The following is a 17,147-nucleotide window of genomic DNA, read 5'->3' as shown; positions in this document are numbered from 1 at the left end:
ACTCAAACAATGATCCTAGGAGCAAAGCAAAACGGGAAAGAGTCTCGACTCGTTGACCTCGGCTATGTACAAGTGGTGAATCTATATGCGAGTCAACTCAATCCTCGAAAGATGCACAACACAGAAATGGGGGTATAAAATCCTCACGCGAATGCTTAAAAGCAATGCCAGCGCTATGCAGAACGCTCAAAACTCTCAATCATCGTCCTCATCATCGTCCTTCTCCTTCTTGCCTTCCTCGCTCTTTTCACCTTTCTTCTTCCTTTCCTTCCTCAAAGCCTCTCTGACCTTCTCGTCGCCCTCGTCTCTCGTCTCGTCCCACTCAACATCGTACTCGTCTGCGACCAACTTGATCTCCCTTCTCAGACGATTGCCTTCTTCGATCAGCATCTCCCACTGGGGGAGGTCGAAGCCTTTAGATTTGTACAGCTGATCCTGTCTTCGACTGACTGTGAAGTTCATGGCGCTCCGGTAGGATACTTCACGGTTGTGGTAGAGGAACCACATGTAACCGCCGATCAGACCAGAAAGACCGACGAGGTATGTGACGGGTTCCATGACGTCCCAGCCCAGGTCAGTTCTGAAGGTCAGGTAGTATACCAATCCCCACCAACCCAGCAAGGCACCGAAACCCAGTCGAGCGACGTTCTTGGCTCCGCGATGCGCCAGTTCGTCGCACTCTCGCTTGACATCTGCCATGTTGGAGATGCGCTTTGCGACTTTTCGTAGTCGCATGCGGAGGTAGTAGGTCCTGTCGTGGAAAGATGGGACGCCGATGTAGATGGGCTCCGGGGCACCTTCGATATCAACAGCAAACTCTTTCCCCGTAGCGGCGTCACGAATGAAGTCGCCAATCTCCGTGCTAGGACTCCATCTCACAAAACGACCGCGTTGACCATCCTGACCTTCCTCCTGCTTCTCCAACTCTTGATCATCCTTTCTTATCTTCTCTTCCCGCCCACCACTGATCTTCCCCGTCTTCTCAACCTTCCCATCTACGACCGTCTCATCTGCATCCTCCAATTCCTCTTCTTCAAGCTGCTCCTTACCCTCTACTCTCTGCTTCCCATCCCCCTCCTCCATACTATCCTGCGCCCTGAAAACAATCTCCGGCGCGCGTTCTCTCCCCTTCTTCTCATCCCACAGAAACGGCAGCTCACTCTGTATCAACCTCTCCAGATAACTCAGCGGCTGCTGTGGATGCACCAGCAACGCCAAAGGCTCCACATCTTTGCGATCCTGGTTCGCGTCTCGTGTTGTAAGGGGCAGTATCAGCTTCAGCATTCGGCTGGGCGTGGTGAGCAATTTGCCCTTGGTCATCGCGCCCGCTGAGCGGTATTTTCGAACGGGAGCAACATCGGCTCCTTCATGCATCCAAGGCGAGCGCGTTTGCAGTTTCTTCGACTCTTTCTCGACGACGGAGAAGTGGTCCTTCTCTTCACTCGTCACTTGTTGGGATTGCTCGGTCGCAGGGCGGGAGTAGGAGCTGTCGGTTGCTGACGCGGTATCGAAGTGTTTGCGTTCCTTTGGTAGTAGAGAACCTTGTGACGATGAGAAATATCGTATCCGTAGGGTCGCGTGCGCCGATGTGGTTGTTGGCACACGACAGCTTGGCGTCCAGGTACGTTGGCAGACGGTGCTTGATCGAGGTGCCGCCTGGACGATGAGGCGTGATAGCAGAGGTTCCATCTCCGGTATGAAATATACACGAGTCCTCAATGGTCACAGGGACTGTTGCACCCTGATCCCGAGAGACCGGTGTATAGGTGACAAGAGAAAAGTAAACAGGGCAGACTTCAAGTTGGAAGCAAGATTCACGTTCCTGGCGATCACCATGACGTAGCTCTGGAGCTTTGGTCAACGGTCCAATATGGATGGGGTTCCTTGAACACACGGATTCCATTAATGCATGGCTACATATCGAAGATGATCTATCATGGGTATCATGCCGACTGTCATCAACAGGCCAGCTGTACACGCCTCTGCGCCTTCATAGCTGTCGTACGTGGCGGAGTGCTCCACATCATCTTCGCAGGAACAGAAGACCTCCAGCAGCCTGCAAACCAACCAACATTGCAATCAGCCTCGCCCAGCCCAGTACTGCCGCCTGGATTGCCTCAGCTTCCGCGATAAGGATCGTACCGCATGAGCCAGCTTCGGTCGTGGGTAAGCCAGGCCCGACCGCAATCAACGTGGAGCAGTATCCGTTGTAGCCGACCGTAGTTTGATGAGGAGTCGTGTAGACTGTCGTCCCTGCTGGAGCAACATAACCACCGCCTGCGACCACAGTCGTTGCTGCGGGTTGCTGCCATTTTGTCGAAGGCTGCCAGTAGGTTGTTGTTTGGGCTCCGCCAACGCTGCCAGAGCAGGTCTGACCATTGGGACAGCATGCAACAACGCTGTTCGCCCACGAGCAGTAGTTATTCGCTGGACAGCAACTGTAGTACCACCGAGTCAGTTCCAAAGCTATGCGATTCCCGTGCTAACCACGACTTACTAGTACGGCTCCTGGATATTCGTGCAGCTCACGGGATGGTCTGCGGGACATTGCGCCTGCACCGCACCGCTCGGGTTTCCATTGTTGCTGCTGCCGCTGCTCTGCACGGCTCCGCCAGACCCATAGATCGCGAGCGCGCCAGTAAACTGGTAGTTTTGCCTCTCCTCAAGCAGTGTCTCTCCGTCGTCTCTTTCCACGATCAAGTATTCTCGTCCATCCTGTGCGGCAGCCAGCGAGCTCAACAACGCCCAGACGAGAAGTGCATACAAGCTCAAGATTGAGCTTTGTCGCACTGCGTCTCGGCGTGCCATCATCGTGGCCGGCATCGTTGCGCAGAAATTGGTAGGTCGGGTGTTGGTGGCTGGGAAGGCTGGAGAGGTTCGGAATGGCGGGTAGGTTGGCGTCCCTCAGCAGCGCATCTCTTTCTTCTTTAAACGGCAAGAACAATCGACTTCTGCGCACAAAACCGCCAGCGGCGCAAAACAAACCTCACAAGCGAAAGACTCGGTGCAGCAAACTCGTTGCGCTGGATGTTCGGAAACAGAGAGAAGGGCGAAACTGGACTAAAAGACGTGGAAAAAGACGAAGGCTGGAGAGGAAGCTTACTGACTTGTCATGCGCAGCGCACATGCGCAATCAATCTGGTTTCGGGAAGAAGCTTGGTGGGTGTGGATGCATGCTTCCCATCTACCAAGGTCAGCCTCGTTTGGCGATGTGTGACGTCCGCGGCGGTGGGCTGCATTGGGCCGGATCGTTTTTGATATTTCTGCTTGTCTCCACCAGGATCATTGTACACGCAACGTCGGGACTTCACCGCAATGCCGGATTGCCTAGTCGATGGAGACGGAGTCGTCATGTTTGCCCAGCCATCACCTGGGCTGAAGCAGCTGCTGGATGACTCGCATGCACTATTGAGTTGAGGTGCAGATGGAAGCTTCGGATCGGTCTGGTGGTGTCCCAAGCTCCCTTGAACCACGTACGTGCATAATCGATATCGGTAATGCAAATGATTGGCTGATGTATTCACTGTCGATTTGATGGATAATTAGTTGGCACCTTTGATTCAAGACTTGGTCGCGAGTGCTGCTCGTCCTCGTCGTCTCAAGTCAACATTCTCCAGCCTCTCCGTCTCGGATCCGTTCACAGCCGTATCAACCAACGCAGCTGCGAGCTCTTCAACTGGGATGTAGCTGCCCGGCATCACGAATCGCAAGATCGGCTCCCCGACCGTCACATAGGCCGGCCTGGCGACGAAAGACTGCCAGTGATCTGGGTGTTGAGTCTGGATGGCAAGGACTTTGTTCTCGACTTCGCCCTGGATGTCATAATCAGCAAGCGTACCACGGAGAAGGTCCGGAAATGTATCTACCCTCAGCTTTCTCGCACCTCCCAACAGCCATACTGTCTTGTCCTGGTCTTTCTCTGCCAGAGCACCGCTGAGATATACAAATTTCAACTTCCTGCCGCCTCCCAAGTGTCCCAACAGCTTGTCTTCGAACGCATTTGCTGCCGCCATTGTATAGTCCATGTGGACTTCTTTCCCGCTCGTTGCTTTGCCCAAACACCATATACAAGCTTGTGCGCCCTGAAGCTGGGCTAGAGTCTCATCATCGTACTTGAGAAAGTCTTTGTGGATAACGACCTTCAGCTTGGGGTCGGATGTCTGCAGAGGCCGTCTTGATAGGGCAACGATGAGCGTGATCGATGGTACGGCGAGGAGGCGCTTGAGGACATTGCCGCCGATGAAGCCTGTTGCGCCTGAAAGTATGACCTTCATTGTGTCGAGACTTGGTCGGGTCGAAGCTGTGGGTGTATCAGATAGCCTTTTGTGTTGATGGTATACGTGTCGGACGAAAAGAATGTGACTTGACCTTGTTGCCTACAAAACCTCACGTAGGGTGCTCTTGCGATGTCATCGCAATTCTTTCCTCGACATGATTGTTGTGCAGAAGAAAGAGCTAGCGAGCCGACGGGTGAAAGGTTGCCCCTGACTATTCGGATTCGCGTGCAAGATAGACCGACCTCCGCTTCGGACTGTATCTGGTCAACAACAGCCTTCAATTCTCAATTGACGCCATATGTAGCGAAGAATTGCCTTGTCTGCAGAACGTTCAAGAGCCACGGCAACAAGCTTCTCCACGGCCGTACCGACTACGTCGTCATCGTCTCAACCCAGGCCAAATCGACCACAGTATCAGCCTCACTTGCCAGGTTTAGATCGACTGCTAGTATGCATGGATGTCACAAGCCTATCTCAAGATGCTTTACAATACTGGCCAGCGAACGTTGCTTGTGCAACAGTTCCAATCGAGACGGGAAGATCAGGGAGATCGCATTGAAACTCGTCTTCTTCACGGCCATAGTATCGCTCTCCTGAAGGCTGCCGCTGAGCGGGACAAATGCTTCGTCTGACACTTCCAGGACACCGTGGTGTGGTCTGGACAGACTGCTTTCTGGAACCATTGACTTTTTCATCAGGAAACCAGCGTTTGTCGAGCGAGAATGACCCAACCACACTCACGAGAGTGGTTCTCAAAGGCCGTCTTCGTTGCTTAAGGCGACTGAAGTTTGCAAAGCTTCGACAAACAAGTGGCCCAGACTGTTTCTCGAACCACTGTCATTCGAGCTTCCAATGACATGCGATGGATGTTGGACCTCAGCATGAGAACAACCGCCATCTTTTTATCATGCCTGGCAGAAAGTGCTGTTACGCCAGGACAAAGCACTCGTGGTAAATGAAGTTGCTCCTCCTGCTCTACGAGAATGCGTGTTCGGGCGTATTCAGCAGGGTTGGACTTCGTATCAGTTACCTTGAAGACACGCGGGAACTGACGCTCGCTCGTTGTGAACAGGGTGAGAACCTTCACACAACTTGTGTCATCTAAGCATGCCTCGGATCTGATGTTCCTTCGACGACCTTTTGCACCAAGGCATTGTCAGAGTAGGGGTCATTGCAAGTCCAGGCCGAAAAGCTCTTGTAAATCTTGGGGATACCACGAGATGCTTGGATCGAGGTTGCCCTCCAGGATAGTGTCCAGGTCGTCAAGATTCCAGTCGGTGCCAGAGTCGTAAAGAGGCTGCCCAGAGTCCAAAGACGCATTGGGAGGATTTGACTCATTCTCAAGCAAAGCTTGCACGCCGTTCTGCGGAGCTAAGGGCCCACGGGTTGACTCTTGAGCCGGTTCGCTTTCATCGACGTGACGCTCGGCTAGTATCTTTCCGGCCATTTCTGCCATGAACGCAGCGGACCAAAAGACTTGTCCTGATGGTAGCAAATGCTTGTATGCTTGCGCGAGGCGTTTCCTCGCACGAGTACGGTGCGTTAACGCCTTCGAATGCCTGTACTCACGATATGCGGCGCTCAGGGACAGAGAGACTGCGTATGGTACCAGGGCATTAAGACAAGGGTTTCGGACACATTAGAGTCTTCCATGATAGACAATATTTGCATTGCCGATGATGCTTGTCGATTGTTTCGGCCATTGTGCGAATCTCGACGGGGCCCAGAGCTGTATCGACACGACAAGATGGCTACAGCATGATAGAATAACTCCAACGTGGCTTGTAATCTTTGTCAGCCAATGCGAGACATACAGATGGCAAGATATACGTACCTATCAGGTGTGATGGTGAGTCCGTGGCACTGCACTCTTCGAGGATCTCCTCAAACGAGGGGAAATCATCATCTGAGATCTCGACAGAGGAAGCGCCTGGTCTATACAACCCAATCACTTTGTCAAGCAACATCGCAATGGAGATGAGGACTTTGAATTCAGGCTGTTGGTTAGATGCCTCTTCTTTCGGGACTTTCGCCATGTCCGCCTCGTGCATTATTACCGGCCGGCCTTGCATAGCAGCATGCAGTCTATCCATCGACCAGACACTGCAGAACAACGCCGCTGTCCTATCATTTCTCTGAGCATCACCTGGCTGATGCAGGCCAATCGTGTAGCCGTGCTGCACCGCTCGAATGAAGAACTGGGGCGTTAGTTCCAGGCTCTCGCGTCCATATGCGATCAGAGACATGGCCATGAGAGCTTGTATGACTACAGCCTTGTCCGAGACCAGAGCCAACTCGATGCTCAGCCTCATGGCCGCTACAATCTTGCGCGCAAAGTCTGCAGGTGACAGTAAACCTTCAGTACCTGGAAGCCTCAAGAGGCCTCTCACTGAAGGACTGGGACAGGTCATAAGGCAGATGATCTGTTGCAGAAGAGCCTTGGTCGGGCTGTCGACAGGGCTGCTCCAGTATGTGTCCCTGTCCACGCACGGCAGAATGGGATGAATATTCTCGAAATACAACGCCTCCAAAATCTCGAAGTCTTGCCAGCAAGGACAGATGTCCAGACACTGAGTCTTCGCAATGTTCTGCAACTGGCTCTGGATAGAGCCCGAACTGCCATAGAACAAGCTCAATGGTGAAGACAGATTCAGCCCGCTATCGGGGTGCGGCTGGTCGGCAGATTCAGTGTGCCAGACGCCAACATTGTTCTTCGGCTGCCTTGCCGGGGTTGTTGCCGTGAGCAGCTCCACTTCTGGATTCAAGTCGCCAATAAATCTCGGATGGGATGTAGCACTGTGAACTGACAGTGAGGTGGCCGTATCTCCTGTTTGAGGGGCCTGGTAAGCGACTCGTTGAACACCTGAAAGGCTGTGCTCTCCGCGCTGGCTCTCGAACGTGCTGGTAACGGTTTGGCCACTGGGTGTATCGTTGGCCGCCCGACCGCCAGCACCGCCATGTTCTGCACCGTGGGCGGAGTCTTCCTGATTTTCAGGCGCGTGAAAACACCTTTTCTTCCGCCGTCGACATGATTCACACGCCTTGGATGCTATTCTCTTTCTGTTTTCGGGCTGGCCGCTGGACTGGACGAATCGGAAAGTTGAAAAGGATGGCTCCTGTGATGAAGACATTGATGATGTCGGGAAGAGAAAAGATGGGGAAGCGGCGACCCTTTCCCAAAGCGGCTGACTGTCCCTCGTCAGCCTTGTCTGGTAGACAACATCCTTGCTTGCAGAATGTGTTCTGGAGACTTCACAATTCAGTGAATTTACAAAGAGGCTTCCATAGAAGCCTGAAGATACCGCTCATGACTACTGTCGTTACCATGGCGATCCAAATCACAACACTGAGAATCTCGAGGCGAGGTAACCGCAACAAAGTCGCCTTTTGTAATTCGGACTAGACGAAATACTTACGAACATGTAATACTGGGCGCCACAGTCAACATTCTCCAAGCTCAATCACTTTCGTTCTGCCTTTCGAGAGCGAACTTCGACTTTTTGGCTTTCCCATCAAATGGCAAGACCGTTTGCCAAGATAGCGATATACTGACGGGCTCGAATACAACTCGGCAACCGATTATTGCGGACCACGGACCCGACGGACCCTCCGCATTTGTGCCATGCAACTCGCTACAAGACCTGTGGTGGACGAATCTCGTTGCGAAGAAGTCAATACTCGCTGTTGTTTTCCTTGATTAGGAAGCTATTGACGAGCAAGCCACGAGACAACATGCCTGTTAAAATGCTCAAATGGGCGTGGTTTGTACTACACAGGGCGTGCTAGGTGGTAGTATTAGACCATTGGTTCAGGTCACTCACTAAGAGTAATTGCACCACCACTCATTCGCCAAATGTTCCTCCGAGAAGGCCATGTCGAGCACTCCATCCCTCAACTTCGCAAGTTCATACAGCAGAACCCACTCGGGATCCTTACAACTGCCATCGAATCCGACGATCATCCATTCATCCAGTCGAGCCATATCCCCTGGGTCATCGACATCCCCGACCCGGAAGATGAAAAAGCCCTGCCGACGCTGAGGGGGCACATCGCCCGCAAGAACCCGCAATCGAAGGTCTTCACCGCCGAAGCACTACGTTCAGAAGAACCTGTTTCCAAACCGCATACTATCAAGCGAGATGTGATGGTCCTCTTCAACGGCCCGGTACACCACTACGTCACGCCCAAGTTCTACACCAAGACGAAGCCCGAGAGCGGCAAAGTCGTGCCGACATGGAATTACTCCGCCGTCGAAGCGCACGGCACCGCAACCGTCTACCTCGACCACAAATCCCCCTCCACGACCGCCTTCCTCTCGAAACAGATCCGCGATCTCTCCCATGAAGCTGAGACGAGGATTATGGGGTATAGCAAGCCGTGGGCGGTGGAGGATGCGCCGGAGAAGTATATTGAGTTGCTGGCGGCGAATATTGTGGGGGTTGAGATTGAGGTGAAGAGATTGGGAGGGAAGTTTAAGATGAGTCAGGAGATAGGGAGGGAGGATGTGGAGGGGGTTGTGGAGGGGTTTGCGGGGCTGGGGACGGAAGAGGGGAAGAGGATGGCGGAGATTGTGAGAGAGAGGGATGGGTTGAGGGCTTGAGAGGGGACTAGTAGGTTTTTGGAGCGAGAAAGAGGTACTTGGGTTATACTGCGGTGGCCAAAGAGACTGTTTGCGACTTTCACCAGGCAAACCGTCCTCTTCGAAAGAAATAGCTAACTCTCTTCCTCAAGCCATACATCAGGTCCTCTTCCTCCCTGAATTCTCCCTTGCCCACCCATCCAAACCCCTCTTCCCCTCCCACAAGATCTCAGGCCCCCTTCCATCCTACACATCACTTCGTCCCTCCATCCCAACCCCTTAATGATACCAATCCCCCGTCCCATTACACCTCGAACAAGTCGCAAGCTGCTTGCCATCCCCTTTACACTGGCTGCAAGTCACGCCTCTCCAAGACCCCCCAACCCGCGCAGTTTCGGCAGGGTGTGCGGACTTTGCCGTTGCCTTTGCAGCTGGGGCAGTTGCGGCGTCGTGGGGGCGCGGGCATTGTGATGGTAATGCTTTTGGGTTGTTAGATATGCGAAGGTATAGGGTGTTGGGGGAAGACATGTACTTGCTTGTGCTTTGTTGCGGCTAGGATCTTGTTGAGTACGTGTGTGGTTGTGGAATGGGGTGTTCGAAGTCAAAACGTGGGCGAGCAGGCTGGTCTTTTCAACGCTAATCGGCTGTGGACAACACATTCGGAACGTTGTGTTACACAACTTGCCTTCATCTTGGCCTGCTCGTGTTGTTCACCTATTGTTATTACGAGGCGAGCTGGCGAGAGCTGAACAACGCCAAGGCTCACGCACAGCCTTGTCCTCAGCTCTGGCTTCACATAACCGAGCGTCTTTGGACAGCGGAAATATGGATCATATCCTGTTTGCGAGGACACGTATTGAATCATGTTCGATGGAGCTGGGCTTACTATGCGTGCTCGGCAGCTGAGACCGCGCTGGGCGGGTCAAGTCAGGAGAGGACTCAAAGGACAGGGATATATGCCAGGCGAATTATAAAGCGACCAATTCGAGCTTGGAGGTGGTTGGAAGCGAGACACTGACACTTGAAGGCGTCCGACTTATGTGCATGCTGTCAAGTGATACGTGACATCCTCGACTGCCGTGCATATCAAAGGCTTGCACGTTGCAGTCACGGGCTGTTCACAGGGGTGACGTGGCATGTAAAGGAGGAGAGCCCATCGTATGCAACCTTTACGTTGGGCCTATAGCTTTTCTAACAGCCGCAAACTACAAAGCGAGCAAGTGGGAAAATTCCCACACCAAACCCCCCATCTCACACCAAAACCCTCTCCGCCCCCCAAAACTCCCCCCCAAACCTAACGCCCGTCCTCCTAACCGGGACCCCCGCCCCATACGCCTCCAACATCTCCCCCTGCCCCGCATACATAGCCACATGATGAATACTCGCCGCATCACTCACATTCGTCGCATAGAACAACAGATCCCTCATCTCCAGAGCCTCCTTCTCCACACTGACGCCATGGCCCGTGTATGTGGCTTGGGCGCCCGAGTCCCGCGCGATGGTGATTCCATGGGCGCGGTAGAGGGTGCCCGTGAAGCCGGCGCAGTCGAAGGCGTAGCCGGAGGTACCGCCCCAGAGGTAGGCGCGGGAGAGGAAGAGGGTGCCGGACCGGACGAGGTCGGCGCCGGTGGGGTGGGGGATGGAGGAGGGGGAGTTGTAGATTTTGGCGGAGTTGGAGGGGAGGTAGGCTGTTTTGCAGGAGGTGAGGGAGACTTGGATCGAACACCGGCTATTTGGGTTTGTACTCAGAACGGGGAGGCGGGTGCCGTAGCTGATGTTCATGATGGGGTTGCGGAGCCAGGGGTCGTGGTAGAGAGGCACTGTTGCTGCGCTTTCGACTTGGGCGAAGGGTTTGCTTGCTTGGAGTTTGCCGTATCCTTCGTTGAATGATACTTGCACCGCGGCGACCCAGCCAGGATATCCCAGTGCGTTCTTCGGCGTCAATTGATCCGGGACGGCGATTTCGTACCAGTCGTCCGTAGAGTTGAGGATGTGCACTTGTGTCCCGTAGAGGGCTTGTGTTTGCGTTCTATCGCTGTCGGTGAGGTCGAGGTACTCGGCTGTGGTCATTGAGTCGAGCCATTGTTGGATTTGGGCTGGGTTTTGCAGCGCTGGGGCGTCGATTGCACGGGGTTTGGAGGGGTTTGTCCAGAGTGTGGCGACTGAGACGTCGATGTAGCCGATCGAGGGCGTTGTCCTTGTGGAGTCGTGAGGTGCGGCGATTGCAGAGGTGGTCAGACCTGCTAAGAGGACTGTGAGCGCCGCTCTGGCCATGGTTCTGGTACGAGAAGCCGTCAAATCGATCCAGCTTCTGCAACTTCACTTCGAAGACTCGACTCCGTGGTATTTCAACGACAGGCTCAGCACTTGGCCGAACTGCGGCACATCCTTCGCCAGACGATATTCGTGAAGTGTTCGCGCCTTCCTATTTCGGACATGTATAGGCGAAAACAACCACTGAAGTCGTGTGCTTGTTCGCGTTAAAGTTCGTGGTTGCAGTAGCTTGCTGTAGCCCTGCTGTGCTACCCCGATAAGAGAGGTTACATCTTGCCGGCTATCTCGTTCGGGGCACTGTACTTCTTTTGATGCAGATGTGATGCAGAGGGGCGGGCTTGTCTTGATTCGCAGTTCTTGTTGCATGGCTTGTCATTTGGTCGTGATTTCCATTCTCGTGATGTCCGTACTTGTTGAAACGGCCCCTTTTCTTTAACCTGTCTTCTCCACTTCCGTCAACTTACACCTCAAAAACCTCCTATCCCTCCCAATCCCCTTCTTCCCACCAGATCCCACCCCAAGCGGCTCAGCCATATACCCACTATTCGGCACCATGCCCTCATCATCCAAAATCTCCGTGCTGAAACTGCCCCACAAACCCACCACCGTAGCCTTCATATCCAGCACAGCCAAATTGCTTCCCACACACATCCTGCCTCCAGACCCGAACGCCCAGAACCACCGGGACATCTCGCGTTGGATTTGGGGATCGCTGTCTATCCAGCGGTCGGGATGCCAGGAGTCCGGGTTGGGGAAGACTTTGGGGTTGCGGTGGAGGGACCAGGCTTGCGCTTGGACGCGGGTGTTGGGTGGGAGGGAGGCGAATGTGATGCCCGACTCGGTGTCGCCGAGAGTTGTGGGTGTGGATGGGGTCATACGTGGTTGGTTGCCTGGGATTGCGGCGTGGAGTCGAAGGGTTTCCATGAGAATGGCGTGCAAGGTAGGGAGGTTGTCGATGGCTTTGGCGTCGAGGCTGCCATTGAGGGTCTTGATCTCTTCCTGCAGTTTTCGTTGCCAGTTTTGATGGTCCGGTCGACTCAATTGCCACGCTAGCCATGACAGCGTGATTCCAGAAGTATCGAAGCCCGCGAGTGTGTGGTCCAGCAACTCGCTTGCGATCTGTAATCGTAGATTCTCCACCTGTTGCTGGATAGGAACATTTACGTCTGTCTTCTCTGATTTCATCGCATCCTTGAGCAGCGTGTTACGCAACTGCGCATACACGTTCGGATAGTCTTCAATTGCGACTTCCTCGCCACTCTCGCTCGCCTTGAGAGTGCTCTCGGCTTTGTCGCACATGCTCATGAGCCAGTTCTCGAGATCTTGGTTGGCCTTGTCAACCCAGGTCGGTACCAGCAACCACTTCAAGCCCAATCGTTTCATGAAGTTGGTGAAACCTGCCATTTCCTGCGGCCAGAAAGTGTACTTCTGCCTGGCTTTAAATTCCTGAAAGAGCTGAATGCCTTCTTCCTTCCGGCGAATATGATCACTATTGTTCTTCAATCCGAAGACGTAGCCGGAGACGAAGTCCATTGTTACAGCTGAGAAGATGTCGTAAAGCTCGATTGTCTTTCCGGAGTCCGCTTCAGCTTTCAGACGTTGATGCAGCCTCTCTCGAAGCAGGATGTCCGTTTGCTTAGAGAGAGCCTGACTGCTCTGCAATGTCGACTTTGCATAGACGTTTGAGAGCATACGTTTTCGCTTGGAGTGCTCGTTATGTCCTTCCATGGCAAACATTGGCTCAACGCCATAGTTAGAAAAGACATTCGAGTACCAGTTGCCCTTCTCGAATCCACCCGCATAGATCGTCCGAATGCCGCCATCGACTGAGTTGACCGAGATCTCGTTTGGTGCGAGGCGGATTACAGGGCCAAGTCGACCGTGAGCCTGGTGGATTGTTGTTGTGTCGTTTTGCTGTTGGCGATGGAACAAGATCCAGAAGGGTGAGAAGGGGGCCGTCCAGTGGGCGTTGGGGATGCGAGCAAGAGGCGATATGAAAGCTGGAAAGATGATGAACTTGTAGATGGTGAAGAGTATCAGGGCAATGCCTGCTGCGAGAGGAATGATGGGTACAGCCATGGCCGTAGATGTGTTGAAGCAGGCAAGGACTATGAAGATATTCCTGTGCTGATATGCATTGACAGCATTGATTGCACGCACAACATAGGAGCGTAGGATGTTGAAGTATGTCGATGCAAGTGAAGGGCGATTACGAGTTGGGGAAGTACTTGCGATACACAGGGCGGGAAGAAAGAGGAGATGTCAAGATAGGGCGACAGTTTAGCCGAACATTTTAACCGCATTGGGAAGCAAAGAGCCACGCTACAGAGATATTGACGTAATGAGAACGGGTCGAGCGCCTTCACATGAAAGTTGTAAGGTAGATGGACAGCATCGTTGTCCTTCATATGAGTAGAGAGGCTGGCCTCAATGGTGATCATGGTAATCAATGTCGTTGAATCAGAGTTTTGACCTTCACAGAACAATTACCATACAAAGCTGTTGTCATCAAGGAGGAGGAGGGTGAGGAGAGCGGCTCAGCTGAACGCACACAGAGCCGTCTCTTGGGACGACAGAATCCCTTTATAGAGACTAGTAAACACTTCTATTTTAGGCGCTGTATGCGTTGCAATGGCATATCTCGAAGTTGATGCCTCAGGCACGAACAGGCCCCGCTTCCTTCGCGACAATCGCAGCAAGCTGCATTATCGGGCGTACGATTGGCAGCGAGACACTTCACCTCCTCCTCTGCCATCACCACTCACTCCGCCAGTAATAGCCTGGAATCACAATCGCACCTGTCGTTGTTGTCGTTGCTGCTGCTTGTCTCCGCCATTGACGACAGCTCGGCTAGCGCACATTCCTGATCCCGTCCCTTTGTCCCAGCCTGCCGTCTCGCCGTTGCTACGGCCGGGCGCATCCCTTGTTCCTGGTGCACACACCGCCCTGCCATCTCGTCGCCGCCGCCATAACCATATCCCTATCGAGCCTGCGCCCGTCGAGACCATAGCCTACGTGCCCGCGTTGAAGACGAAGAGTTGTGTCTAGAGCGAGTGAGACAGACAGGGCCGAGCTAGAGATCTCAGAGCTCCAGCTCCGATACCTGCAGTGCTGTGCCAGATTCGCACGCAGCAGCAGCATCACGCAGCCAGCACCCCCGGTGACCAGCCTGATCCCAGCCAACCAGCCTACCGTCGCACGCAAACGCGCTGTGCGACAAGAGAGACACGCTCGCAGACACCAGCGCCTGCTGTCGCTCGCTCGTCGTCGTCGCCAAGCGCCGCCCGGCCAGACCGGCTTTCAGTGGAGTGCTCGCTGCTTGCGTCACAGCCCGCCGACATCATCAGCACCACCGCCGCTCCACCGCCAGCGGCTGTCTAGATCGCCGCCTCCACCTCCTCCTCCGCGTTCTGACGTGCCTCTCATATCTCCAGCTCCAGTCTCCCTGGCTCGCGGCCGGATCCGCTGCCGCCCGCATACCTGGCCTTGCCCTGCTCGTCGACTCCTGCGTGCGGCATCCAATCCATTCCTCCCCTCACGCCATCACGGCGCCCACGACGTTGGCGCCGCCCGACCCGCCCTCCACTGCCACCCTTCCACCCAAGCGGAGAGCCTCATCCTCCCCCATGCCGTCGCTCGGTTTCCTCAAGAAGAAGCGCACCAAGGACTCCTCGCAAGGGTCTGACCAAGTCACTTCGCCAACCTCCCCTAACATTGACAAGGGCGGCTCGCCAATCACCCCCACCCTCTCCAAGACCAGCAACCTCTTCGCCGAGCCCGCCGATACGCCTCAGAATACCTCCTCCACCGCCGCGCCCACCGATACCTCTGCCAAGCCATCGAGCGGGATGGGGGCCCAAGTCCAGCCCTCCATCCAGAACCTCATGAACCAGCCTGGATACACCGGCTCACAGCATGACTCTGCCTACTCGGGCCACAGCGACGGCAATGTGCCCGTGATCAATGCCCCCGCCGCCAAACCCACCACCAACCCGCTGCGCGAGACCAAGGGAAAGTACACTCTGAATGACTTTACCATATCGCGAACGCTGGGCACCGGTAGTTTCGGAAGAGTACATTTGGTGCAGAGCAAACACAACCAGCGGTTCTATGCGGTCAAAGTTCTTAAGAAGGCCCAGGTCATTAAGATGAAGCAGGTCGAACACACAAACGACGAGAGGAAGATGCTGCAGCGGTGTAGACACCCATTCCTTATCACGTTGTGGGGCACGTGGCAGGATGCGAAGAACCTGTACATGGTCATGGACTTCATCGAGGGTGGTGAGCTGTTCAGCCTGCTGCGAAAGTCTCAGCGCTTCCCCAATCCAGTCGCCAAGTTCTACGCTGCTGAAGTCACCCTCGCGCTCGACTACCTCCATAGCATGAACATCATATATCGAGATCTGAAGCCCGAGAACCTGCTGCTAGATCGACACGGCCACATCAAGATCACGGATTTCGGATTTGCCAAGGAAGTTCCAGATATCACCTGGACGCTCTGCGGCACTCCAGATTACCTCGCCCCGGAAGTTGTGAGCAGCAAGGGGTACAACAAGAGTGTGGACTGGTAGGTGCCGCAAGAATGACCAAAGTCTGTGATGTCAATTGCTAATGATATTCTAGGTGGAGCTTGGGCATCCTCATTTTCGAGATGTTGGCAGGATTCACACCTTTTTGGGATGCTGGGTCGCCCCTCAAGATCTACGAAAACATCCTCAAAGGCCGAGTCAAGTACCCTCCGTACATTCACCCAGACGCTCAGGACCTCCTCTCCAAGCTCATCACAGCCGATCTGACAAAGCGACTGGGTAACTTGCACGGAGGCAGCAAAGACGTCATGACCCATCCATGGTTCGCAGAGGTCACATGGGAAAGGCTGGCCAAGAAGGATATCGATGCACCGTATGTGCCTCCCGTGCGCGGAGGTGCAGGTGATGCCAGTCTGTTTGACAAGTATCCTGAAGAGCAAGAAGCATACGGACAAGGAGGCGATGATCCGTGAGTGAAGTAGTCCTATTACACTGAACTGTGCTAACAACATCGCAGCCACGGCTACCAATTTCCCGACTTCTAAAGGCAATTTACAGACACGCAGCTGCGGCATTCTGGACCACGAGCATACAGCGCAGTGAGCCGATGCCAGCCTTCTCCTGCACCATACAGAACCGCTGTGAATCTCCAGAGGAAATGAGAGACGGGACATGACATTTATACGGCTGAAAGTAGACCCTGAGCTGTCAAGTACATCAGCTTCAGCGAGGCATAGGCATACGAAAGATCTAATTCAAATGGGAAAACACTTCTTGTTTCGCGAGAAGCATATGGGGCGGAAAAGCGTTGTGAGAGGGAACCCGCCATCGTTGGAATACGTCTTCACGAGGGAGGCACAAGCGAGGTTTCGAGAGCAAAACGTTCGGTGTTTGATTGAGCTTTTTGGGGGAAACAAATCATTGGGATCGGGGAGCGCTTGTATTGTAAGGCTTCTTCTGAGCTGAACTCTTATTACTGCCCTGGAAAGAAAGAAATGAATGACGTGAGATGTTCAAAGCAAGCCGGGTGTCTAGGCATCTCTCATAGATCCATTTTCAAGGACCTGGAATAGAGTAGGCAATTTCTTTTGCCTACCTCCTATTGAAGCAATGCTAGCTAGTGTACTACGGCTTGTAAGTGGCCAAGAAGAATACGCATGGAGCACCGGGGCAAGGCTAACATACATCGCTAAAAGGACGCCAAACTCTTACATTGTCTAGTGCTGATTATGACGAAACCAGGCAACTCTCTCATAACCTATGTATAGGTGAATAAGCTTGGCAGCAGAGCAGGTACGTAAGTGAGCAACGCATACCTGCTAACATTAGTCTCCAGTCGTTGGCTGCCAAGGAGATGATCGTAGACGCTGGCCTCAACGTACATTCGACCCTACCGCTGATGTGGGGCATAGGATGAGGCTACAAGATTTGGACATAGCGTTGCATCTTGTTGCCTCAGACGCGCACGATATACAATTACTGACCAGA

The 17,147-nt window shown here is 53.8% G+C and overlaps 8 protein-coding genes across 8 annotated transcripts; 2 read left to right on the top strand and 6 right to left on the bottom strand.

Annotated features, from left to right (window-relative positions):
- Positions 1-195: 195 nt before the first annotated feature.
- On the bottom strand, positions 196-1,689 carry M409DRAFT_67824 (uncharacterized protein; the record flags this gene model as incomplete). The annotated part of the gene is made up of 1 exon (XM_033817570.1): positions 196-1,689. One exon carries the CDS (start codon positions 1,687-1,689, stop codon positions 196-198), a length of 1,494 nt encoding a protein of 497 aa, XP_033665616.1.
- Positions 1,690-2,023: 334 nt separating this feature from the next.
- Positions 2,024-2,823, bottom strand: M409DRAFT_67823 (uncharacterized protein; the record flags this gene model as incomplete). The annotated part of the gene is made up of 3 exons (XM_033817569.1): positions 2,024-2,438; positions 2,498-2,643; positions 2,791-2,823. 3 exons carry the CDS (start codon positions 2,821-2,823, stop codon positions 2,024-2,026), a joined length of 594 nt encoding a protein of 197 aa, XP_033665615.1.
- Positions 2,824-3,560: 737 nt separating this feature from the next.
- On the bottom strand, positions 3,561-4,274 carry M409DRAFT_67822 (uncharacterized protein; the record flags this gene model as incomplete). Its single annotated transcript, XM_033817568.1, has 2 exons — positions 3,561-3,812; positions 3,867-4,274. 2 exons carry the CDS (start codon positions 4,272-4,274, stop codon positions 3,561-3,563), a joined length of 660 nt encoding a protein of 219 aa, XP_033665614.1.
- Positions 4,275-5,445: 1,171 nt separating this feature from the next.
- Positions 5,446-7,604, bottom strand: M409DRAFT_67821 (uncharacterized protein; the record flags this gene model as incomplete). Its single annotated transcript, XM_033817567.1, has 4 exons — positions 5,446-5,836; positions 5,887-6,058; positions 6,112-7,393; positions 7,593-7,604. The coding sequence occupies 4 exons, from the start codon at positions 7,602-7,604 to the stop codon at positions 5,446-5,448; spliced, it is 1,857 nt and encodes a 618-aa protein (XP_033665613.1).
- A 526-nt stretch (positions 7,605-8,130) lies between these two features.
- M409DRAFT_25116 (uncharacterized protein) lies at positions 8,131-8,877 on the top strand (the record flags this gene model as incomplete). Its single annotated transcript, XM_033807548.1, has 1 exon — positions 8,131-8,877. One exon carries the CDS (start codon positions 8,131-8,133, stop codon positions 8,875-8,877), a length of 747 nt encoding a protein of 248 aa, XP_033665612.1.
- A 1,230-nt stretch (positions 8,878-10,107) lies between these two features.
- Positions 10,108-11,130, bottom strand: M409DRAFT_25115 (uncharacterized protein; the record flags this gene model as incomplete). Its single annotated transcript, XM_033807547.1, has 1 exon — positions 10,108-11,130. One exon carries the CDS (start codon positions 11,128-11,130, stop codon positions 10,108-10,110), a length of 1,023 nt encoding a protein of 340 aa, XP_033665611.1.
- A 432-nt stretch (positions 11,131-11,562) lies between these two features.
- On the bottom strand, positions 11,563-13,209 carry M409DRAFT_67819 (uncharacterized protein; the record flags this gene model as incomplete). The annotated part of the gene is made up of 1 exon (XM_033817566.1): positions 11,563-13,209. One exon carries the CDS (start codon positions 13,207-13,209, stop codon positions 11,563-11,565), a length of 1,647 nt encoding a protein of 548 aa, XP_033665610.1.
- A 1,547-nt stretch (positions 13,210-14,756) lies between these two features.
- On the top strand, positions 14,757-16,204 carry M409DRAFT_25113 (uncharacterized protein; the record flags this gene model as incomplete). Its single annotated transcript, XM_033807546.1, has 3 exons — positions 14,757-15,697; positions 15,754-16,128; positions 16,177-16,204. 3 exons carry the CDS (start codon positions 14,757-14,759, stop codon positions 16,202-16,204), a joined length of 1,344 nt encoding a protein of 447 aa, XP_033665609.1.
- Positions 16,205-17,147: the final 943 nt, after the last annotated feature.

This window comes from Zasmidium cellare (assembly GCF_010093935.1).
Source record: "Zasmidium cellare ATCC 36951 unplaced genomic scaffold M409scaffold_25, whole genome shotgun sequence".
NCBI classification, from domain to species: domain Eukaryota; kingdom Fungi; phylum Ascomycota; class Dothideomycetes; order Mycosphaerellales; family Mycosphaerellaceae; genus Zasmidium; species Zasmidium cellare.
Note: the sequence above shows the minus strand (reverse complement) of the source record. Positions and strands in the feature narration are given on the sequence as shown.